General features: G+C 36.9%; 1 protein-coding gene across 2 annotated transcripts in view; it reads left to right on the forward strand.

The window, feature by feature from the left end:
- Window positions 1–25,912, forward strand: part of LOC126281360 (chromatin assembly factor 1 subunit A-like) — a 90,099-nt gene that overhangs the window by 23,183 nt on the left and 41,004 nt on the right. For both annotated transcript variants that reach the window (XM_049980272.1, XM_049980270.1), the window contains exons 6-7: window positions 5,397–5,619; window positions 7,126–7,321. In XM_049980272.1, the coding sequence (XP_049836229.1) occupies window positions 5,397–5,619; window positions 7,126–7,321 (419 nt within the window). The remainder of the gene's footprint in view (window positions 1–5,396; window positions 5,620–7,125; window positions 7,322–25,912) is intronic.

The raw sequence follows: 25,912 nt of genomic DNA on the forward strand, positions 1-25,912 counted from the left end.
TTTATAATTCAAGAAATACTTTTATAAAAGACATAACCTAATACAAATCAGACATTACTCAACATTAAAAAAATTTAATTTCTCACTTTTGGCAATGATCACTAGATGTTGATTAAAAGAAGCGACTAATTAACCTCTTTCAGAGTGTCATCAAACTAGTTTTTTAAGCTGTGACAGAATAGGACCAGTTCTAGAAATTTTATTTACAGTTTAAATTATCGAGTTACTGCTTATTTGCATGTTATGTGGTTTTCCCTTGTATGTCTTACACATGAAACATATTTGCATTGAAAATACTTGTATTTTTTAATTGATGGAACCTCATTTGTTTTATTATTTTTTAATGGAACAACAAAATATACATTTCTACTGCATTTCATTGCATTACAGCACAAGTAAATTGTACATTTAGTAAAAGAAATTATAAAAACAATAATTCAGGAAATTAATTGAAACGAACTGCAGATAAGGTGCCTTTTAAAATTGTCATTCAAGAGCTTGCTTACTTATTAGCAACAGTTAGTTTTGAATTGACAATTACAAATAAATTATAGTGTTCCCATGTTGTGCATTTTATACAGAATACTATCAGATTGGGTGACGTTGATCAATTTTGTACTTTACACTTACTTGTTTCTAAAACCAGTAACATTAATTTATAGGTGTTTCTTTCAGGGGGTGGGTATTGAACTGCAGTAATAAACATTTTGGTTTTTTATTTTGACTGTCGTCAGTGAGTGTGACTGAATTAAATTTAAAATGTTTATTCGACACTAAAAACACTCATCAATCCACCATCACTAAAACAGTGAATTTTTTTAAATATTACATAGCTAGTTTCAGCACACTGAGGCGTCATTTTCAAACGTAATCACAGACCTGGAAAATTCCATTAATAATTGCAACCACAATTCTATCAAACATTGCAAAAAGTACACTAAAGTCAGTAAATGGAAGCAAAGGCAGCAGTAATAGGTCACAAGATGTCATGACAGTTTTTGGTTGATCAATCATTGCATACCTTTAATGCTGTGTAGATTAAAACTTTATCAGGATGAAAGATTTTATATACTCTTAAAATTTGTGCCGATAAAATTTTCATCTACACTGCAGTAAAGTGTGAAGTGATTGAGCAATCAAAAATTGTCATGACGTCTTGTGACCAGTTTCTGCTGTCTTTGCTTCATTATACTGGTTTTAGTGTATTTTTTGCAATATTTCAAAGAAGTGTGGTTGAAATTATTAATGCAGTTTTCCAGGTTGGTGATTGTATTTGAAAATGATGACTCATTGTGTCAAAACTAGAATAGTTATTTAACCTTCTAAAAATTTCATTGTTTTAGTGACTGTTCATGGTGTCAAATAAACATATTAAACTTTTTGGTATTTATTACATTTTTCTCTAACAGATTGTGGAATTTTTAAAAAACTGCATTGGTGTACCCCACATGAAGTGAATAATAATTAAAGTTTAATACTAATTTCAGAGTAACATAGAAAGTTTTAGTACAGAAGTCTGTTATCACAAATTTGCTTTATGAAATTCCGACGAAACACACTCTCTTGGTCTGTAGCACTAAAAACTGCCTTGACTACTGTGTGTTTTACCATGATGACCATGAATAATGTTTGTTAGGGTTCCTTTAGGAACTTTATACTCTCAACTAATTTTGTCAATCCTTATTTATCCATTTAAAATTTCTGAGAAACACGGTTCTAAAACATCCAAGCTATATTTCATCGATTCACCAAATTTATGTTTGTACACACACACTGCATTTTCACACTGATTAGTCTTACTATCTCTGCTGTGTGATGCACTAATGAAACTGTGCCAACACGTCAGATTCATAAGGTATCATACAGCCACTTCCAACAACTGCTTCCTCATTCCACCACTAGACTGCTATGAGTCAGTTGTTGCCACATCCACTCTGTATAATTTTTCCTATGTTCATTAGATCACATACTTTCCCCATTCACGAAGGTTTGCAAATAAAAGAACTGCTCAAGAGAGACTTAACTCCACCCTTATTCCACCAAGAATTTGGAATGTTTTATTTATATGTCTGTGAATAGGTAAGTGAAGTAGATCATCTTTCATTGTTACTCTGGGTGTCGTGAATGGTTAATGCTCTAAAGATAAGAGACGTAAGTATGTGAGTTCTTTTATGCCAGTAACACAAATGGAAGTTTTAACTCATTAAAAACATTTCAAAGAATCAATCCTTCTGAAAATGATTATTATTCAGATAGGAGTTCGGAATACTGCACACCATACCATTGCCACAAATTAAGGACTTCTGAACAGTAAATATAGTAACGACAATAAAAGAATTTTCATCACCAATGTGTAGTTATTTAACATAAAATATTCCTTGAACTTTGTGGTCAACTTCACTCGAGCAGTCAATTTCAATTTATTTGGCAGTAGGTAACTTTGAAATTTACTGCTACAGACCTGCCTACAGTTACCAAGGTTTAAATAATTTTTAAAAATGCCATCAGTCAGAAATTAATTGGCTTGCTTAAATTTGATGCACTGTGAGACCTTGTCAGTCAGTAAAAAATCCTTTTCAGGTTAGTAATTTATATAAAAGGGGAAGTATGCAATAAAAATGCTTTACCATCAAATTATTATGTTTTGTATGAAATTGATAGAAACATTTAATTTTACGTGCTAATAAATTTTGTGAAAACACGCATGCTCATGGTAAATACCAACTCTTTTTGTTGGAATAAAATATGTAAATACATACATCCTTTTCCCTTTTGAGTGTTTACACTAGCAAATAGAGGCTATTTTAATGTAGCATTATGCCTGTTTTTTTAATACCTTTGCCATGTAAATTTTTTAAATGGAAAAATTCATCTGTAGGACAATTTCAAGGAAAAACACTTCCATTTCCCAAAAATGTTGCTTTTTTATCTGTAAGACAGATTAAATAATTGGTAAAGTAATTGAAAATTATTGTTGTGTGGCTTTTCATGCATATTTGCACCAATGTTGAATTAAGAATTTGGAGTTGAGAGGATTCCCCCCCACCCACCCGCCAGTAATTCTATAAAAAGAAAAGGTCACCAGCGAAAGCTACAAAATTGCAGAGAAAGAATGTCTGCTATAACTTTCTTTCAGAAGGTGAAATTCAAGCACTGCAGATGCGTGTTTAAAAGCGAATATACTAAGTCTGGGCACAGGAACTATTACTCCTTTCACAGAGAGGAAAGGAAGCTAGGTTTTAAAAGGTTAGAAAGGAGTGGCAGGTCTCTCAGATCCCCGGCACAGCTGTTTTGAGGATGAGAGGAATTGTAATTATTATGGATATTGTTAATTCCTTTTCAGTGCCCACACAGAATTTGTGTGAAGTATAAATCTGTAGTTTAAATGCCTTATTCTTTAGCTTGTTCACTGTCACTATCTGATAAAAAAAAACCTGTTCTGAAAGATGTTCTTTTTATCGTCATCAGGTGACCAGAACTTGATACAAAATTAAGGGACAGAATAGTAATTTCCAAGTTAATTAGGTGTGTATATTGATGAAAACTTGATGTGGAAAAAATTGCATAGTAGACTTGTTAAATCGCTGAAGTTCAGCTATTTCTGATGTAGAAATAATTGTCAACTTTGTGGATATACAGAGTGGTCAGAAAATCTTTAAAGGTGTTGCAGGGTAGATTGTGCTGAGAAATAATTAAGAAAAAATTCAATACATTGCACTCTTCCAGAGTTAATGAGTTTTGAAGTTAGCTAGTCGGTGGTTGTGTGTGCAAATTCAAGTCACCCACCGTATACAGTTAGCCTAGCCAGTTGTTCTCATAGCATAATGATTGTGCACGAGACTGCTGAGACTTTGGCTTGGGTTTGATCCTTACTGCTGTCCCATATCCAGTCATGTTGCTCTCTTGTTTGGTTTTAGGAAACCAAAGAATACATTTGGTGACACCACGTCTGGCGGGCCACTTGAATTTGTGTGTCAATGGCATGCTTGGCTAACTTTAATGCTAATTAACTCTGAAATAGTGCAACATATCATTTTTTTTTATTTTTTAGCGCAACCTACCTAACACTGTTACGAGCTTTTCAGATTGTTTCTGATTCTCCTGTAGAATTCAGTAAGTTAATTTAGTTTACATATTTTCTTTCACTGATGTAATATAGGGTAATATTTGAGGGGTAACTCCTCACTAACACAAAAAGTATTCTTTGCACAAAACAAAATAATTAGAATTACGTTTGGAGCTCCTGCCTACACTTTAATGAATCTAATTTTGACACAGAAAGGGGTAAAATATGCAGCTATAAAACTGTTTGATAATCTTCCTAAGCAAAATAGATGTCTGACAGACAGCAGAAGTGTTTTCAAAAGTAAATTAACCCTCGAGTAGGCGCATGCCCTTTTTCGTAACACGAGCGGGTGCACGGCGCACTTTGTACACATGTATAGAATAGCTGTCTTTATGTTATCAGGCTAAACACATTTGATCAAAATCACAGTTCAGTCTTAATTTATTTAAACAATGAGAAAATAAACTTACTTCATGTATGAGTTAAACCACTGTTTTATTAAACAATAATGAAATAAATTTTCACTATTAACACTGTTGCCACGGACATATGTTACAGAGACAGTAATGACATACTCAAAGCATTAAGCAGTGCAGTTTCATCAGTTCCCAGCCAGACCCTTATTCAATCACTAATTATCTCGTAGACAACTGCCTCTATGTGGAATTACGTTGCTACTTCGTAATAGGGGTCGCTTTTCTGCACGGATCGTAAATTTTTGCTCACCTGGCTTACTTTGTATTTTTATGTTACTGCTGCTCACGTGGATGTATGCCAACACAATTTCTCACTATTTTACACAAAGAAATAATGAAGGAATAGCTGTGAGTTTGCAGGTGTAAAACAACAATGGAACTGCACAAATCATTTTATTTTTGGTTGGTGCACTATATACAGAGGCACACCTGCTCGAGTGTTAAAGATGTTTCTCCGTAACAACTCCTTCTATACTGAAGAGAACTTAATGAATAGAAGTAATTAGTCATTTTACAAAGAAAGTATCTAAATAGCTGCAGCCATATAAATATTTTTTCACTTTTCTAGGTACCCATATGTGTTGTATATTTGTTCCGTTGACATGTTCCACACCATAATGTTCATCATTAATATAAACTGTGGAACAAGTAACTAACCAGCCAAACGGACTAACTTTTGGACGTCTCTCTATAATACACTGGAAGTATCATTAATTGCCCATATATCCATGCACACTTTGATGGTTTTGCAGTTTTCATGTTTTGTGTGTGTGTGTGTGTGTGTGTGTGTGTGTGTGTGTGTGTGTGTGTTATCGGTGATTTAGAAATTTTGATTTGACACTTTATTTCTATAGGGCAAAACTGGAAGAAAAAAAACTCAAGGAAGAAGAGAAACGCAAAAAAGAGGAGCAGCGTTTGTTAGAGAAGAAAAAGAAAGATGAAAAGAAACAGGCAGAAGAAGATGCAAAAAGAAAAGAGTCAGCTGCTTTCACTAGTTATTTTCTATCAAGGAAATCGGATTCCAAACCTATGGAAGAAATAAAAGACAGGCCATCAGAAACATTTATGCCATTTGAAGTAAGACAACACTTTGTGTTAACTATAATGAAAAGTAAAATACCGTATTTGCCCGATTATAAGACGACCCACCCTCCTTTTCTTTTGAAGTGGTTCCTCGAGAAAAATTTATTTCTTAACATAATCTGACTAATCAAAATTACAATCTTTTTTTGTCTAAACGGTTAACATATGTCTATTCTGATAACTGATGAGCTCCATTTTAATAATACAAGGAGAAATAAAATAAAGAAAAAGAAACTGAAACTTCCTGGCAGATTAAAACTGTGTGGCGGACCGAGACTCGAACTCGGAACCTTTGCCTTTAGCAGACAAGTGCTCTGTCATCTGAGCTACCCAAGCACAACTCACGCCCCGTTCTCACAATTTTACTTCCGCCAGTACCTTGTCTCCTACCTTCCAAACTTCAGATGTCCTCCTGTGAAACTTGCAGAACTAGCACGCCTGAAAGAAAGGATATTGTGGAGACATGGCTTAGCCACAGCCTGGGGGATGTTTCCAGAATGAAATTTTCGCTCTGCAGCAGAGTGTGCGCTGATGTGAAACTTCCTGGCAGATTAAAACTGAATATTTTACTCCCATCCGTGTGAAATTATTTGATTCGGAACGAGGGACCAATGACCTAGCAATTTGGTCCTTTCCACCCCCACCCCCCCCCCCCCACCCCTCTTTTAAACCAATTTGTTGTCATTTGCAACCAAAGTGCCAAATCATTACAACTTCTCATAAACAAATAAAATACTGACGTGTGTTTGGAATCCAGTAACGGTTTTTCAAGGAGAAGATTTTCACCTATGAATGTTTCCTTTACTTAAAAAGCAGCTTAAATGTAGGTATATGGTATCCATATGTGTGAGAACTTTTGTTACAGACCTGTTCACTTACAACAAAAGTTTCTAAGTTGATAGAATTTAATGTTAATTCCTCAAGTGTTTCACAAAATCATCAATTTTTAAGCAGAGATCTAGACTGTTGTAGCCACTAGTATGTAGTTTCTTGTGTATTCCTTGCTTTAGTGCCACAAGTCAAATGTCATGTGATTGGTCAAGCAAGGTCGATACTGTATCAAGCGCTTCAGGAAATTTCGAGCCTATTTGAACACGAGCATTGTTTGCTGCACCCTTCCGTTTGGGATCATTCGAAATAAGTTCCTATGAAACCCCAGTACCCAAAGCTTCATCTGTAAATGTAAAATGATCCCTGTATTAATCTATTAAAAATTCTAAAAACGTTGACCTCAACAGTAATTTGCAGATATAAGACGACCACATTTTCGAATGACGAATTTGAGGAAAAAACCTCATCTTATAATCTGGTAAATACAGTATTTTGCAGTGATATAGGATTATATTTACGAGAAGAACCAGACTAGTATAATAATTTAGCATTGACAAGGTAGTGGAATGTCGTTGTGTTGTATGATACACTCGGTTTGCTTATGTGCTTTAACAGAAAAGCTGCTATCCATGTAAGAGACTCATATCTGAACATAATATTTCATTACAGGTCAAAAGTGACATGAGATTAGCTCCACTTTGTAGAGTAAAATTTGAAAGTGAGCAAAGAAAATCCTTGGATACCTTCTTATGTGAGCAGAATGCTTCATGCAATTATCTGAAAGACCTCAGGAATAAGATGCGAGTTCCCGGAACCTCTACATCAACATGGCCTGTGTCAGAAAAGTCAGATGTTGTCATTGTAGGTAAGTGATAACACATTGCTTGATTTATGCTACTTTCAGCTGTTGCCCATCAATGAATTATTGTATTTCCGTAATGGGGAAAGTAATTCCTCAAAACTTAAGTCAGTAGACGCAGAGCACTAATAACTGCTTCTGCAGTTATTTATTCAAATACAGTACCAAGTACCCATTAATAAGATACTCAAGAAGTGTGAAGCATGGAAAAATGCGAAGAATAGTGAAGAGGTAGTGTGCCATATACATCATACCCTTACTTTCACATCCAAGTATTTAATTTCGTCTCTCTTAACATTTTATTGCTCAGTTTGATATTCTTTTTTAAATAAAGGGAAAAAAATGTTGTCCATGCACAGCTTCCATGGACGCTCAGGCTTGTTGGTTTGATAAATGGTTGTAGTGAAAGTTCAAATATGATATAAAACTTCTGTATAAAGGTTTCCCTTCAGGAAGGGATTATAAAATGGTGCACAAGAGTGTATTAAAATGTGAGTTTACACTAGTTGCTCTACATGTGACCTGCAAAATTTGTATTTTGACAGTTTTCCCCTTTCTGTGTAGTTTGTTTCTGCAAAGTAATAGATTTGTTAACATACTGATTTAAGTCTAAGAAATTATTCCATGAGTTAATAATGAATAAACAGCCCACTGTTAAATGTACAGGGCAAAGGGGAGGAGACAGACGCTGTGTGTCGCAAAACTGCCTATTGATCCCTTTCTCCTGTCCTTACCTTGTCCTTTATCTGTCATCTCCAGTTATAAGTAGGGGCTAGGGAGGGGTCTTGGGCATAGGGATAACTACCTCCCGCCTCCCTTGGGGCGTAAACCATTAAAAGAAAATCGGACAGGTTGGAAAGCCACAAAGATGCAACCCCATTACTATCCAAGTATACTCAGGGTGTATACGCCCCGGAAGATCCGGGAATTTTTCCATCTGGGAGAAAACCGGGAAAAATGCGGAAATTTTTTAGAATTTCGAGAATTTTTCAGTGTTTCAGTTTTCAATTTTTTTTTAATTTTTATTGCTAACAACTGATAGTCTAACAAAGAATATTACTCTATCCCGCTACTGCAGAATTATATTGCGGCAATAAAACATAAACGAGAGAAAAAAATAAAGTGAAACTTAAGTTACAAAGGAAATGCACCATTAACAATGAAACAAACTGCACACGCAAACATATGTCAACAGCAAAATGCGTTAAAGGTATTAGGACAAAAGACTATGCAATGCTTCATAACAGCAAACTGCTTGCGATGAACGCAATGCCACAATTGTTTACGTTAGCATCGTTAGAGCAGATGCCAGTTGAGTCGCGTATGAACAGGACATTCCCCCAGTTCTGGGTGCTTGCAGTGTGGCTGTTGGGTGTATCGGCTGAAGCAAGCAGTCAGCTGCTACCCGGAAAAAATTTTCTGGCCTGCAGTGTTTACATTCAGTGATTTTGCTGTTTCCTCTTTGCTTACAGCTCTCTTGTGAAATAAAAATAAAATGGATTTCTGTGGCCGGTAGCCATCAGTTGAATTAAATTAGATTCACATAATTATGGAAAGCTAAAATACATTATTCGTTTCAGTCTTTTGGTTTTTATTTTATTTCAAGGTTTTCAAGCATTAATCACCTTGCAGAATGGTGAAGTTCGCCGGCTTGCTAAAGAAATTTGGTTGTTATTGATATTTTCCGCTGAGGCAGTCAATTTATTTGAAACGAAGTGTTTCATTCCAGACTATTGGCTAGTTTCAACTGTTTGCTGGATTTAAAGTGCACATTTTCATTTTCTGGCACGTATTGCATTATTGATAATGAAGAACCAAATACGAGATAATGCAGCATAGGTACTCCAAGAAAATGTACTTAGTGAAAACCGTACTGAAAAGCTTAAGAATCCTAAGGAAATGCAATCCGACAACAAAGGAAGTAGTTTACAGTACACTTGTTCGCCCACTGCTTGAATACTGCTTAGCAGTGTGGGATCCGCACCAGATAGGGTTGATAGAAGAGATAGAGAAGATCCAACGGAGAGCAGCGTGTTTCGTTACAGGATCATTTAGTCATCGCGAAAGCGTTACGGAGATGATAGATAAACTCCAGTGGAAGACTCTGCAGGAGAGACGCTCAGTAGCTCGGTACGGGCATTTGTTAAAGTTTCGAGGACACACCTTCACTGAAGAGTCAAGCAATATATTGCTCCCTCCTACGTATATCTCGCGAAGAGACCATGAGGATAAAATCAGAGAGATTAGAGCCCACACAGAAGCATACCGACAATCCTTCTTTCCACGTACAATGCGAGACTGGAATAGAAGGGAGAACCGATAGAGGTACTCAGGGTACCCTCCGCCACACACCGTCAGGTGGCTTGCGGAGTATGGATGTAGATGTAGATGTAGATATCAGGTTGGGGCCGACTTCACTGCGAACCTGGACATATGAATGTACACTTTAAGCAGAATGGGGTATTTTAGTATGGTTTACGAAATTTCAGTGCTCTTGGAGTATCATCTGATATCCTGTTTCTTTTATTACGTTATCTAAGTTCGCTTACTGCTTTAATGGTACGAATATACAGGCTTCCTACGTCATCGTAGCTGCGTACGGGTAATAATAACTGTTTTCTGGCTATGAATGGCAACTGCTGAAACGAACCTGTTTCTAATAGCTCGCAGGAAAATATTGCGAATAGTGGTTTAAAAAGCGCCACTTTCAATGTAAATTTCCTTTTACGCAAGATGAATTGTGTTGCCTAAGAGAATGTGTGATGAATTTCTTAAATCAAAGAGCATTAAACTTGAAATTTTACTGGTACATTTGTGTGATGTATCTTGAAGTGTAAAACATGTAAAAAAAAGACCAATGTATACATCAAAAAGCTTAGCTTTTTTGTTGGCTAATTGATCATAGAGACCAGTATTATATCTGAAAGCGCACTTTTCTTGTAGCCACACTTGTATATTAATTTAAACCATTAACTTTTCATACTTGTATATTCAAGCTTCTGAACAGTGTTGTTGCTGTTGACTGACTAAATCACGAGTTCTATGCTCTGAATATCTGCTTTTATTGGCTTGCAAGATCACATGACATGAGCTATGATTGACTTACGACATGAGCTATGATTGACTTACAAAAGCGCATCAAAATCTCAATTTCAATGATTCGGTAACTAATGTGCTGTGTTTGGCAGAATTCAAATTTATACCTTCGTAATATGACAATATGCAATGTTGTACTTGTTGCTGCACATCAAACTTCCACCTCCCCCCCCCCCTACACCTCCCTCCCTTCCCCCCCCCCTCAAACCCCCATCCCACCCCATAGGCGGTCATTTGCTAATGTGCCTGGAACCTTAAGCCAGTGCATGAAACCTTAACCCTTCAAAGGATTGATAAGTTTTACAGCTCCGAGGGAAAGTATCCTGTTACTTAACACGGAAAAAGTGTATTTTCGTCCGGGAGGAAGTGTGTTTTTAACTGGGGAAAATCCGGGAATTTTTTTTCCTTGCCCACGTATACTCCCTGATACTTGTGCGGCCCTCGTTTGGCAGCAAGATGAATTTTTCCAGCTACTACGAGTGCCCGAAAGAGCCTCGGATCAGGGTCAGATATACTGATGACAAACCTGGCTAAAAGAAAGTTTAAGAATGCATGGATTGTAAATACAATTAATGTAGCAATATGGAATGTCAGAGGAGTACCAGACAAAAAAGAAAAGTTTGAAGAAGACCGAGGTGGATATAGTTCCCATAACAGGAGCAAAGAAAAAGCTACAGGTTATCAAGTATGTAGAAGAATATTTGCTGTTACATGAGCTTACATACATAAGAAATCGGAAAAAAGAATTACAGGGTATAGTCATATAAATGAAAGAAGCATAGTTTTAACTGTAAAAGAAGAGAGACAAAACTTGACTACCATTGCATTTTACACTGATAAACTGCATCACTTTCAAACAAGTAGAACAGTAACCATAAAATAATATTGACAGGAGATTCAAATTCACGAATAGGGAATAAACCATCCCAAAGATTGTGAGAACGATGGGAGAAAACATCATAAATAACAATAGAACATTGGTTGGAGATTGTGTTTCGTTTAATAATCCAAAAGATAACAAATACTTTCTTCTCCAAAAATATATTTGGTCAGCTTGAGGATTTAAGTCCCTTATTGAGTACATTATCATCCATGAAAAATTGTAGGGCGAAGTAAGAGATACAGGAGTGTACAGGGGATGTGACATTGGTTCTGACCATTTGTCAGTGGTATCTCAAATAGATGTGTACCCAAAATGGAGAAAAAACAAAAAAAAAACTGATAGAAGAAAAGATGAAGCAAGAAATCTGCAAAGTATATCTACTAGACAAACAAAGCATATGAGATCTGTACCACAATAGATTTAATGAGGAACTAGAGGAGAAAGAAGAAATGGAAGAAATAGAGAAGGAATATGGAAACTGCAGTTAAGAAAGCAGCTGAAGAAGCCATAGGAAAAAAGGAAAAGATGAAAAGGAAGACAGGGTTAAAAGTTCGAACACCAGAATTAGATAAGGTTACACAGAAAAATCAAGACACTTGCCTTAAGTATTTCAATGAACCAGCTGAGTAGAATCATCAGAATTACAAACAAGAGAAAAATACACAATGAAAATGCTCAGGCAGAAAAAGCAGTTGCTCAAATAAATTAACATCCAACAAGATAATGGATAGAACATAACAAGAACTTGTGGTATGAAGAGACTTCCTCCACAGAGATAAAGAGAATGAAATTAAAATAAGATATGTGGACAATGTGTATCTGGAAAAGCCCTCAACTCGGCAAAGATTAGAAAAGCTACTGGTATGGATGGCATAACAAAGTTTATGCAAGGGCAGTGAACGAGAGGTTAAATGTTATAGTTGAGAGTTTAAAAGGCAAAGAAGAAATGGGTTTTGAGAGGAGCATATCAACAACAGATGCAACATTTATAATTAAACAAATAATCGAGAAACAGAGTATAAAAACATTCAATAATGTTTATAGAAAGAAACTGAAGAATTATGGGGATAATAGGATATCCACAACACCTAATGGATGATCTTATAATTAAATGTTTCTCTGAGTCATTTAAGCCCCTTTTTATTATCTACAATAATGATCAAAGCAGACGAAACGAATTAAAATTTGTGCTGCGGTCTGGACTCGAATCTGGGTCTTCTTGATTGCTAGGCAGAAATGCTAACCATTACACCACCGCAGAATGATGGTCAACATTGGTGCACAAACTACTGTGGGGCGGCGAAGAAGTTGTCGAATGAGTTGTTTGAATGTTCATTTCACGTAACAGACTATTGCCGATGCAACATATGTGGGACGGCGAAGAAGTCGTTGTTTAATGTTGAATGAAAGTTGAACATTGCCACCTTAAATCACGCGAGCCTGGCAACTAATTTGATGGCCAGTCGGAAAGCGAAGGGAAACTTACTGACCTTAGTTTCCAGTCTGCACGGCCACATTCCTGTACAGCCCAGCTAAACGAAAAATATCCATAGTTCTTCACGGGATTAGGGCTGCTTCAATAAAATTTAAAGTTCCAAACAAGATTTTATTATCTTAAAGGCTCACACAAATTACTCGAAACTTCTGAAAATGCTAAAGACATTAAATATTGTTAATTCAGCCAATCGTTTAATAGTTCAGAGGCGACTTCTACAGCAAGTTCCTCCCGAATAGTTCATTACTCTAACTAACGGTGCTCTATTAATAGTTCGCAATAATGTTAAAAAAAAAGATTAATGCTCGCCTTAAAAGTGGAGTTAGTCACCACTTGCCACGCGGAATTATACTTCACACGGACGGCACAATAACAGTTTGTTACCGAAGTCTAAACGATCCAGGACGGTGTACAGTCCTCGCGATTTTCAATGTCCGTTTACATTGCTAAGTACGCGCATGTCACAGCCCGCTATGACGTCACCCGAGGCGAGGCGCGATCGGACGTTAAGCTCGCGTGGACTAGGCGTTGGTCTAATGCGGAGTGAGCTTACTACTGCCTCTGCCGCTCTTTTTATATAGCTCCGGCGCGTACCGCCAAGAGAGCATCTGTTCTTTCCGTTCCTATGCAGATGCCTGCAGCCAACAAATGATCGCTATCTCAGGCACATAATCTTAAATATCACATTTAATAATAGCTTTACAAACTTCTCAATTTTTGTATACATACATCTGAGCAGTACAGAAGCACGTAGAAAATCTCAGCCCGCTAAAATTAAAACTTTACTCTCTAGAATTTTTACAATGGAACTAACGGTAGATTGTTACCTCTGAACCATAGCTTTATCAAGACTTGTATCAGCTGTTAATTATGCTACAAGACTAAAACTTGGTGTAGCTTTGTTAATTGTCCTATCTGATCATTGGTCTTAAAGAATTTGTTTTATCATTAAAATTTAAAGTACTTAATCTATAATGCTTATGTACATTTTACTCACAAAAGTAGTTTTTACTAAATTACTAAAAAACTAGAAGAGGTAACTGATTGTGGTATTTCCATTATTATTATTAGGGTGAACTGAAGCATCCTACCAATTTTCAATATTGTAGCTCTATTATTTCGCGCCTCTGATTTTTCCGAAAAACGCGGATTCTGGAGTCAATTTTAGTTTTATGGTTTTGGAAACCAGCACCACTCATTAATGACTTCTTACTGCACCTTCTCACCAAATTTTGGCTTCCTAGCGTCATTATTTAGCGCCTCCTATTTTTCTTTCAAAACGTGAATTTTACGTAAACTACTAATTTTATAACATTAAGATTTGTTACCTGAAACATTATTACATAGAACTATACTTTAACAAAGTTTTACACACAAATCTTAATTTTTACTTTTATGTTAAATGTGGTGCAATACTATATGCAGGCGCGTTACGATGACGTGACGCTACTAGCAGTGAACTAGGGTAAGTCCCGCGCACTCGCTCGCCTCTGTATCTTATACATGATACAGCGCTTGCTTTGCTTCATCACCCCCTTTTTAATTTTCGTGAAAATCTATTTTTGAACAAAATTAAATTTCTAAAAGAACAAACAAGCGATGGATTACTTTAGTATACCTCTTTCAACTTAAGTTGCTTCTTCTTAGGAAATTCCTTATTACTACATACACAAAATAACCATACTCATATACACATAGAAAACCTAGTACAGAAGACATTCACAAATTATTTACATACATTTACATGGAAATATAAATTTTTCAATGGTTACAAAATAGTTATTTTTTTTTTCTTTAAAATCAGTCTCTTCCTGAAAAAGAAAATACACACGATTTTTATCACTGCAACGCACTCACATTTTTCTTTTACTATAATACTCGGCACTGTGGTGGGTGTCCTATTGTAACACTCATTTAATTTCACTGATTGACAAAATTGTGGGAGGAAATTGTATTCACTGTGGTTTGCGTCTCTACTTCCAATCTCCCTACCGCTTGTTGTCAGTCATTCATGCAGCCTGCATGTCCCTGAGAAACAGACAATACAGTCTAAGTTTCTGTTTTCAACTTATATCTAAGGTAGGACAAAGTACATTTTATAGTTTATATTCTGGCACTATTTTACTAATTGTGAAGTTGTCAGAAAGACATTTAGCACTAAGTCGTATCTGATACAATAGCTCCTACTTTCTTCTTTCATAAATAATCTTTTAGGTTCCTAAATAGTGAAAATTCTTTTAGCAAATTAATATATTAAGATCTTGCTTCAACTTAGAAAATTGAGTAACCTTTTAGTTTTAATGTACTCTGGCTTAATTATCGTATGGATTAGTTCATCAAAGAAGTCATTTGCTGACCAGCACTTTGCTTTATTGTATGAATTACTAAAGAAATTAGTTATTTTCAGTATACCGATTTCAAATTTCTGCATTTTCCAATATTTGTGTGTTTCTGTTGTCTGTTTAACTATTTATTTGCCTCAAGCAAGATTTAGCGTTTTTCACCATTTCACGAGACGTGAGGGAATTATTCTTTAATCCTACATCATTTACTTCAATTTACTTACTTCACTTCTTCACCTTATTCATTTTCTCCCTTTTCCTTTTGTCAGCCTATTGACGTCCTGTTTCTATATATTTGGTGCGATCCTCACACCACTTCCACACATCTCCATTTATTTAATTCTAAAACGCCATTGCTTGCCTCTATGAGCATTACCTTCTTACGCTGTTTTCCTTCAGACAACCTTATTTCTAGCAACATACTACCTTCTGTATAATCTCATGGATTATTCATATTCATACCGTACTTCGTATACTGCAAAGTGTCTCTCTTAGTTGTAGTTTCTAACCCTTTACAATTACATGAAATATTTTAATTTATTTATTTTAGCCATGTTTGCCTCTTATTGGTACTCAGACTTTTGTTTTGCCATTCACTAGGTAGATCCTTACTAAGAATACTTAAAACCTAATAGCATATATACAACATGAAGACATATGTGATTCTTACCTGTTATGATAGACCAGAAGAAGGGAATGAAACTTGAAAAGGAAATAAAGTTTCACCCAGCTGGGACTGCACGGTACGCCAAACCGTGTATCCGCCAAAGAGTGGCAGACTCCCTACAGTAATTAATTACTGTTAATTTTAAATTCCTTTAGATCCACAATATTTCTTAGACCTAGTTCTCTCTTACTCTTTGGATATTCCAAACGATAGGCATTTGCATGAGGTTTACTTACTATTCTAAATGGTCCATGATATACATGCATAAACTTTTTAGTTTCTGCAGAAATTTTCTTTGATTTTTCTTTTGTTTTGACCAGCACTAGCTCACCAATTTTAAAACTAGTGGGGGAAGCCCTTGCATCATGCCTCTTTTTCCTATCTAAAGCTCTTTTGCGTATATTTGCCCTGGCCTGAGCTTTCTTCTCATCCAATGTACTCTGACTTAGAACTGGAAAGTCAATCATACTCGGAATGATATTATGTGGTTCCTGATTGAACATCAGCTCACATGGAGCAAAACCTGTGGCATCGTGTTTCAGATTATTAATTATCTCTTCAAAATACTTAATATGATCAGCCCATGTTGAATGCTTCCTAGCACAGTAGGTTCTACATAGTCTATTCAGTTCTCGCATAACCCTTTCACTCATATTTCCTTGCGGAAAGTATGCTGAAATCCTTATATGCCGAGTTCCGCTCCTTTCAAGACACAACTTAAATTTTTCTGATACAAATTGAGGACCATTATCTGACAATAGGTTCTTTGGCTTGCCAATTTTCACAAAATAATCTTTCTCCAATTTATCTACAAGTGTTTTGGCATTGGCTCTCTTAATCGGATACAGTTTAACATATTTACTAAACCCATCAATCACTACAAAAACATGCGTACATCCTCCTTTAGATGTCGGGAGAGGTCCAAAAAGATCAACTGCACATAACTCTAAGGGTTCACTTGGGTCTACGTGATGCATATCCCCTTGCACTATTTTATTTACTGCTCTTACCTTTTGACAAATAACACAGGATGCTAACCTTTCTGCAACTCTACGATGCATGTTATCAAAGATGACTTTCTCATTTAGTTTAGCAATGCACTTTTTTGTACCATAATGACCATACCTTAGATGTACATAATCTATTAGCAGATCTACGTGCTGTGAAGGAAAACACACTTTCCATTCTGCTAAAGTTACCTTCCTCCTACGGAACAAACTTCCTTTGTGTAGACAGTAATATTGTGCTACCTTTGGATAATTAGGGTCCCCTAAATAGCTTTTAACTAGCTTCAATTGATCATCCTCATTCTGTTCTCGTCTTAAATTCTTAAATACTTTCTTTAAGGCACTCTCCTCTCTGAGCTCATGTACTGTCAACATACTTACCTCATTCCTTTCTGCCAAAGGAAGTTCTGATTCATTCCATAATTCAGCACTTCTTGATAGCCCATCTGCTACCAAATTGCTCTTTCCCTGTATATAATTAATTTCAAGATCAAACTGCTGAAGGTACATGGCCCACCTTGTCAACCTTGGATGCCTTAGTTTACAAGTCTTCAAAAATGTAAGTGCTTTGTGATCACTATAGATAATTACCTTCTGTCCTAACAAATAGTGCTCAAACTTCTGCATACCAAATACTATGGCTAGTGCCTCTAATTCTGAGATAGCATAATTTCGCTCAGCAGATTGTAATGAACGACTTGCAAAAGCAATAGTTTTATGAACCTCCTGGTCGCCTTCTGTTTCTAGCTGAAACAATTCTACAGCAATCCCATAACCACTTGCATCCACTGACATGCAAAAGGGTCTTGTAAAATCGGGATGGTGCAAGAGCGGGCTATTAATCAAACAATCTTTTAATCCCTCAAAAGCAGACTGGCATTCTGGAGTCCAAACCCATGGGGTATTCTTTTTTAGCAGGTTGAGTAAACATGGATCATTAAATAAATGATCTTTAACAAAACGTCGGTAGAATCCAAACAAACCGAACATTGACCTGAGTTGCTTTTTATTTCGGGGCGCTTCAAACTTTTCAATACATGATAATTTGGATGGATCAGGTAATATACCCTCTCTGCTAATTTCATGGCCCAGGAATTTTATTCTGTCCTTTACACATTCAGTCTTTTCTAACTTTAATTTCATACCTCCATTTTCAAGAGCTTCTAGTACCCTGTCCAACAGACTGATATGTTCTTCCCATGTGGGAGTTGCCAACAGAATATCGTCTACGTAAATGGTTACTTGATCTAATAATTCCTGTCCTAATACATGAGCCATAACTCTTACAAAGGCACACACTGAAATATTCAATCCGAACGGAACTACTTTATACTGGTAGCATACTCCTTCATACAAAAATGATGTATACTTACGTGATTCCTTAGCCAGCGGCAAATTCCAGTAACCACATGTTATGTCCATGGAAGTAAAGTACTTAACCCCTCGGAACTTTTGAATTAACTCATCCATATTTTGAGGACGATCACTTTCTCTGATGACAGTTTCATTTAACCAGCGTGCATCCAATACTAATCTAACACTTCCATCACGCTTAGGCACTACAACAAGAGGACTATTGTATTCACTAATTGCTTGCTCTATGACACCCCATGCCAACATACGTTTAATTTCATTTCGCACTGCTTGTTTCCTTGCAACATGTATTGGATAAGGCTTCTTAAAAAATACCTTCCCAGGCTTGATATTCAAATGGCATTCATAACCTTTAACTTCACCAGGTGCGTTTGAGAATACATTACTATGCTTAGTTAACACACTCTTTAACTCTGATCTTTGTTCGTCAGCAATTTGCTTTGTTGATTGTACCTTTTCCTCTATTTCCTTTAGGATGTGTCTCTCTTCAACCTTAGCACTTTCCTCATTCTCACTGAAAACCAAATTTTCCTGCAAGTATCCTTTATTCTTTATTACTCTAATAGGCAGTTCCCAAGTTTCATTACTACCGCCTATATGACTTCCTATAAAAGACTCTCTTATCACTTTAGAGTCAGGTAAAGTTAAAATTAAGTTGTTCTGATCAAAATTGATCTTTCCCTGGTACTTTGATAAGAAATCAGTACCAATCAACATATCAACACTTAAGCCTAGCACAATCAAACAAGGATGATCTATTACTACGTCATTTATACCAATGGGTATCAAAGCTTCGTGTTGAACTGGTCTAGAGACTTTTCCAGTAGCACCTATAATCTTTAAGCCACTTACTTTCATAACTGTTAACTTCTCTTTATTGGGTATGGTGTCAAAAAATGTTTGTGATAAAGCACTTGCTTCACTGCCACTGTCAAGCAGACAACGCACAGTGACTCCTGATATGTTTACTTTGATAACAGGGTGAGTTATTTTACATTGAACAGGTTGCTCACACACCTCGTCTAATAAATCTCGTTCTATGTTCTTCCAGCTAAAGTAATTCTGATCAGTTGCAATTACATTTACATTTACATCCTGGGGCTCATCATGCTCTATAATCTTAGCTGCTTTCTCTAATCTGTCCACTAACTTTAAATCGAAGCATCTGACGACTTTTTCTACTTTTGTTTGCTGCACATCAGTCAAACTATCCTCTACCTCTGAGCAACTGCGTCCCTGCGCAATATTGCTGTTCATAAGAATGTCGTCACCTTCAACCATTGGTGGCACGTTTACACAGCTACTAGATTCTTTCACCTCGTTACTATTTCTACCCCCTTCATTCATCATTTCCTCTTCTCTAAAGTTTTGCAGTACTGATTCTACTTCTGCTACTTCTACTTCAGCTTTTAGATTGCCATTTTCATCGAAGATGTAAGCTTTTACTTCATCATTATTCCCATCAGACTCAAACCCATTATCTATTTCTTCCCCATTATCTACCTTGAGTTCCTGTTCTTCCTTGACCCATTTTTCTAGTGTATCCAAAATACTATCCACTATTTTGTGAGAGTGGCTTAACACATCACTGGTATTATCTGTATTTATTTCGTCATCCATGTTGTCTGTCTGTGTATGTTGGCTGATTGTCTGTGTTTCCGTTACTGGCTGTGTTACTGTTACCGCCTGGTGAGCGCCAGTTTCCTCATAGACGGGATTTAGTTTCCCACACGCGGCCTGTTGTGTTCATCTGTGACACCACTAGATATAGTAGCATCATGACTCCCTTCTTGTTTTAATGGCATAGTATTTACTTCTCCACTTTCGTCATAGTAGTTGTTACGAAAGCGTGGTGAGTATCTACCCCCTCTTCCTCTGCCACGGCTTTGGTTTCGATAGTTTGTTTTGGTGTGCCTAACTTCCATATTTCTAACGTTCACGTTTCCATTATTTTGTACGTGATTGTTAGAAGATTTGTTATTCTGCTGCACCTGCTCCTCAGCAGCAGCTACTCTTTCCACTCTTTCCAGATATTCAATAAATTTGTCTATATTATCTCTAGGGGCGGAAATGATCCTCTTCTGCCAGTACCACGGCAGCTTACCTTCTAAACCCATAATGATCATATCTGGCTTCATCTTTTCTGTCAAATGTGACAGTCTTGAAACCCACTTCCTAGCGAAATCCTTTACTGATTCACGCCCTGGGAAAAACTTCTTACCACTCCAGAATTCCCTTAACACATCATTTTGTTTGTTATGTGACCAGTATTCGTTGAGAAATGCAGACTTAAATTCAGATAAAGTTTTACATTTGATCATTACATCCGCTGACCATCGCAAAGCATCACCTGACAAATGACTTCTTATAAATGAAATTTTTTCTCTTTCTGACCAAGTGTTGGGGAGAACATCCTCAAAGTCATTCCAAAATTCAAGAGGGTGAATGTACTTATCAGGATCAAAGCGCAAAAACTGTCGACACCCTATAAAAGCGGCGTCAACTGAAGTCACATGCTGTACAGTAGAATGACTAGAATTAACAGAGGTTACTCTATTTTCTAGGTTAGCAATGTTAGTATTTAATTCCTCTACTTGTGACTCTACTGCTTCTATCCTGGCAGAACATCTTTGTTCCACTGCACCACGAATTTCGGTACAGGTTTCTTTTACTTTCTCAATGTTTTTCTGACAAGTATCTACTTTAATTTGTACCTCTTTAACTTTGTCAGAGCAAAGTTTGGACTCGTTGCTCAATCTTTCGGACAACCTCTCTTCCAAAAGTTCATCTGCCTCTTGATAATTTTTTTGAATTTGATCTATTTCACATTTGAAAGTACTATGCATTTTAGTTAACTGTTGCCCTACTTTTACTTGAATGTCATGATGAATAGCATCTATCTTATAATTCAAACTATTCCATTTTGATTGCAGTTCTTCTTTTAGTTCTTTATTACTATCCTCAATTTTATTCTCCAACTCTTTATTACTATTTTCAATTTTAGCCTCAATTTTATTTTGGTTTGATTCGAGTTTGGCAAACAGTATTTGCATCCAATCCGGAGCTTCTACCTTGATACTTTGTATCTCTTGACTTGACTGAGCTGGAGATATATTGAGCTCAGTTTCACTACCTGACAAAGTTAGCAACTCTACTGGCTCCCTTTTGACTTCTATTTCACTTATTGATTGCATCCCTGCACTCTCATTTAAATTAAAGTCATAATTTACTGGTGACAAATTACGTTCTAGTTCAATATTTGAGGGATTAATGGAACCATCCTCATTAAACTCAATTCCTGATCCTGAGGATTCTTGGTCAGAGACCGGTTCCCTTCTGAAATGTACACTACTTTCCATATCTTTTAGTTTGTTAGCAGCAGTTAATAAATATTTTAAAAGTCTTTGACTTAACTTAAATGCTTGATTTCGACGAATGATGTCGTCGCGGTGTACCAGCAATCGTGATGCGACGCGTCGCGACGTATTGAAGGCAGCAGCAGCAGCTGTAGCGTCGAGTACCGCCACAGGAATCGCCTACTGCAATAGCTCCAGGGGGGGGGGCAGCAAGGCACCGTTGACCGCTCGGCGCAGCCGGCAGCTGTCTCGCAGATCAGCGCAGCTCCGCGATGACGCACCGTCTTCCTTTAGTCTCAGCGCCGTCGGCAGCCGCGATCCAGCATCGTCGCCTTCCTCACCATCGTCACTAACCAACGTACAGCGGTAGACACTTATTGTTATACACTACACCCGCCTTTACTGGTAACACTGTTCCCACACTAGTTCAATTCAGTGTCCTGTTATTGCCTACCGAGTTCGTTAATTTATACCAATCGCTTTCACACATCGAGCACTTTTATTTGCTTTTAATTCAGTTTTCCCGGCCGATAAGCACCATATGTGGGGCGGCGAAGAAGTCGTCGAATGAGTTGTTTGAATGTTCATTTCACGTAACAGACTATTGCCGATGCAACATATGTGGGACGGCGAAGAAGTCGTTGTTTAATGTTGAATGAAAGTTGAACATTGCCACCTTAAATCACGCGAGCCTGGCAACTAATTTGATGGCCAGTCAGAAAGCGAAGGGAAACTTACTGACCTTAGTTCCCAGTCTGCACGGCCACATTCCTGTACAGCCCAGCTAAACGAAAAATATCCATAGTTCTTCACGGGATTAGGGCTGCTTCAATAAAATTTAAAGTTCCAAACAAGATTTTATTATCTTAAAGGCTCACACAAATTACTCGAAACTTCTGAAAATGCTAAAGACATTAAATATTGTTAATTCAGCCAATCGTTTAATAGTTCAGAGGCGACTTCTACAGCAAGTTCCTCCCGAATAGTTCATTACTCTAACTAACGGTGCTCTATTAATAGTTCGCAATAATGTTAAAAAAAAAGATTAATGCTCGCCTTAAAAGTGGAGTTAGTCACCACTTGCCACGCGGAATTATACTTCACACGGACGGCACAATAACAGTTTGTTACCGAAGTCTAAACGATCCAGGACGGTGTACAGTCCTCGCGATTTTCAATGTCCGTTTACATTGCTAAGTACGCGCATGTCACAGCCCGCTATGACGTCACCCGAGGCGAGGCGCGATCGGACGTTAAGCTCGCGTGGACTAGGCGTTGGTCTAATGCGGAGTGAGCTTACTACTGCCTCTGCCGCTCTTTTTATATAGCTCCGGCGCGTACTGCCAAGAGAGCATCTGTTCTTTCCGTTCCTATGCAGATGCCTGCAGCCAACAAATGATCGCTATCTCAGGCACATAATCTTAAATATCACATTTAATAATAGCTTTACAAACTTCTCAATTTTTGTATACATACATCTGAGCAGTACAGAAGCACGTAGAAAATCTCAGCCCGCTAAAATTAAAACTTTACTCTCTAGAATTTTTACAATGGAACTAACGGTAGATTGTTACCTCTGAACCATAGCTTTATCAAGACTTGTATCAGCTGTTAATTATGCTACAAGACTAAAACTTGGTGTAGCTTTGTTAATTGTCCTATCTGATCATTGGTCTTAAAGAATTTGTTTTATCATTAAAATTTAAAGTACTTAATCTATAATGCTTATGTACATTTTACTCACAAAAGTAGTTTTTACTAAATTACTAAAAAACTAGAAGAGGTAACTGATTGTGGTATTTCCATTATTATTATTAGGGTGAACTGAAGCATCCTACCAATTTTCAATATTGTAGCTCTATTATTTCGCGCCTCTGATTTTTCCGAAAAACGCGGATTCTGGAGTCAATTTTAGTTTTATGGTTTTGGAAACCAGCACCACTCATTAATGACTTCTTACTGCACCTTCTCACCAAATTTTGGCTTCCCAGCGTCATTATTTAGCGCCTCCTATTTTTCTTTCAAAACGTGAATTTTACATAAACTACTAATTTTATAACATTAAGATTTGTTACCTGAAACATTATTACATAGAACTATACTTTAACAAAGTTTTACACACAAATCTTAATTTTTACTTTTATGTTAAATGTGGTGCAATACTATATGCAGGCGCGTTACGATGACGTGACGCTACTAGCAGTGAACTAGGGTAAGTCCCGCGCACTCGCTCGCCTCTGTATCTTATACATGATACAGCGCTTGCTTTGCTTCACTACCTGATCTGAGTGCCCTCTCCAACACAAACTTCAATTTATTTTTCCCTTACATACTTACATATTGTCACTACTGCCAGGGCTTTCCAATATTGGCAAGCATCCCAGCATTGGACATAATGGGATGTCCTTGTACCATGGGTCATCTTATAGATCTTATAATTAATTACGTCCAATGCTGGGGTGCTTGCCAATATCGGAGAGCCCTGGCAGTAGTGACAATGTCTAAGGGAAAAATGAATTGAAGTTTGAGTTGGGGAGGGCACTCAGCTTAGGTAGTTCGTGCAGCAATGTTGACCATCATACTGCAGTGGTGTCATGGTTAGCATTTCTGCTTAGCAGGCAAGAGGACCCGGGTTCAAGTCCCGGCCGCAGCACAAATTTTAATTCATTTCATCTGCTTTGATCATTACCTAATGAATGTTTTAAAAAGTCAGTACAAACACATTGCTTAATTTTAAATATAAATGCTAATCTGACAGCCTATAACCACAAACAAAGTTGTTTGACAACGGTGCAGTATTTCGACCACACTTTTTAACATTTATTTAGATAACGCAGTTCAGAAATGGAAGGAAATTCTCACTGGAGTAACTGAAGACTAGCATAAATTCCCACTTGTATTGCCTTTTATATGCAGACATCACACTGGTGTCAGAGAATGAAGGTGAACTACAAAGGAGAATAAATTTATTACATAAGGTTTGTAAAAAGTACCATTTGACGATTTGATAAAAGAAGACAAAGTCAACGGCCTTTAAAAGGAAACATCATATGCGGACAAAAATTGTGGTCACTAATAGAACAGATCAATATTTACCAACTTAAGTTGTGATGTTGCATATCAGTAAGACAAAGACATAGAAAAGAAATTCGTAAAGTTTGGGAATATATGTGGAACATTGAACAGGTCCCTACAAAATGAAATGGGGAAAGAAACCAGATTAAAATTTTATAAGACAATGACAGTTCCAGAGCTTGTTTATGGAAGTGAATCATGGGTAATAAGCAGTTGTCAAGAAAGTCACATACACACAACAAAGGTAAGGTTGCTAAGAGCAGTAAACGGGTGCCGAAGAGCCTACAGAATTTGGAAATTCGGAAATAACTGAATATATTTAACATGCTCAGCGAAATGTAAGAAAATAGGAGAAACAGGAATGGATGTCTCGAAAAAATGAGTGGAGAGATATCACCTCTCCAGATAAGATGGTGTAAGCAACTTGGGAGAAGAAGTTAAGGAAGACTGAGGAAGCAGTGGGTACAGTAACAGTCACAACAAAGAAGGCCTAATGCTTGCAGTGAAGACGACGATGATGATGATGATGATGATGACTCTTAAATGCAAGACAGTGAAGGTCCTAAGAGCATACAAGCTAAACTTAGTGTCTCGAGTAGAAAAGCAGTGTGAAGGTTCTATTTCATTTAATTATTCACCTGACAGATGCTAATATTACTTAACTAATTAGTCACGGTTGCAAAAATTAATACAGGATAATATGATATGTGTCAAGACATCTTGGGAAATGCCCTCCATATTGCTGTAAGGGCAGAAAGAGATCAGAATATATAGAAGAATGGAAAAATTGATTGAAGTCAACCTTGGGTAAAACCAATTTGGGTTCTGGAGAAATATAGGAACATGTGGGATAATATTGACCTTGCAACTTACCAAGAAGATAGGCTAAAGAAGGCAAACTTATTTTTGTAGCTTCTGTGAGTTTAGAGAAAGCTTTTGACAGTGTTGACTGGAATATACTCTTTGAAAGTCTGAAGGTAGCAGGGATAAAATCACAGGGAGCAGAAGGTTATATATGACTTGTATAGAAAGTAAACTGCCGTTACAGAGGTTGGTCACCTTTCTTGCCTTTTTGGCTCTTTTAGGAAGAAAATAAGTTATTGACTTTTGTTTTCAAGTTCATTCATTTAACATTTTGGAATGCTCCAGTGATGAAAGTAGATAAAATATATACTCCAGTAAAAACTACTTTATGATTGACAGATGGCAAGTGGTGGGCAGCGGAGTTGCTAGCTCGTACACAACATACCGCGTGCTCATGCGATCAATAGTTGCACGTGCATGAACAAAGGAACAAGTCAT

The sequence above is a fragment of the Schistocerca gregaria genome, chromosome 7 (assembly GCF_023897955.1).
Source record: "Schistocerca gregaria isolate iqSchGreg1 chromosome 7, iqSchGreg1.2, whole genome shotgun sequence".
In the NCBI taxonomy this organism is placed as follows: domain Eukaryota; kingdom Metazoa; phylum Arthropoda; class Insecta; order Orthoptera; family Acrididae; genus Schistocerca; species Schistocerca gregaria.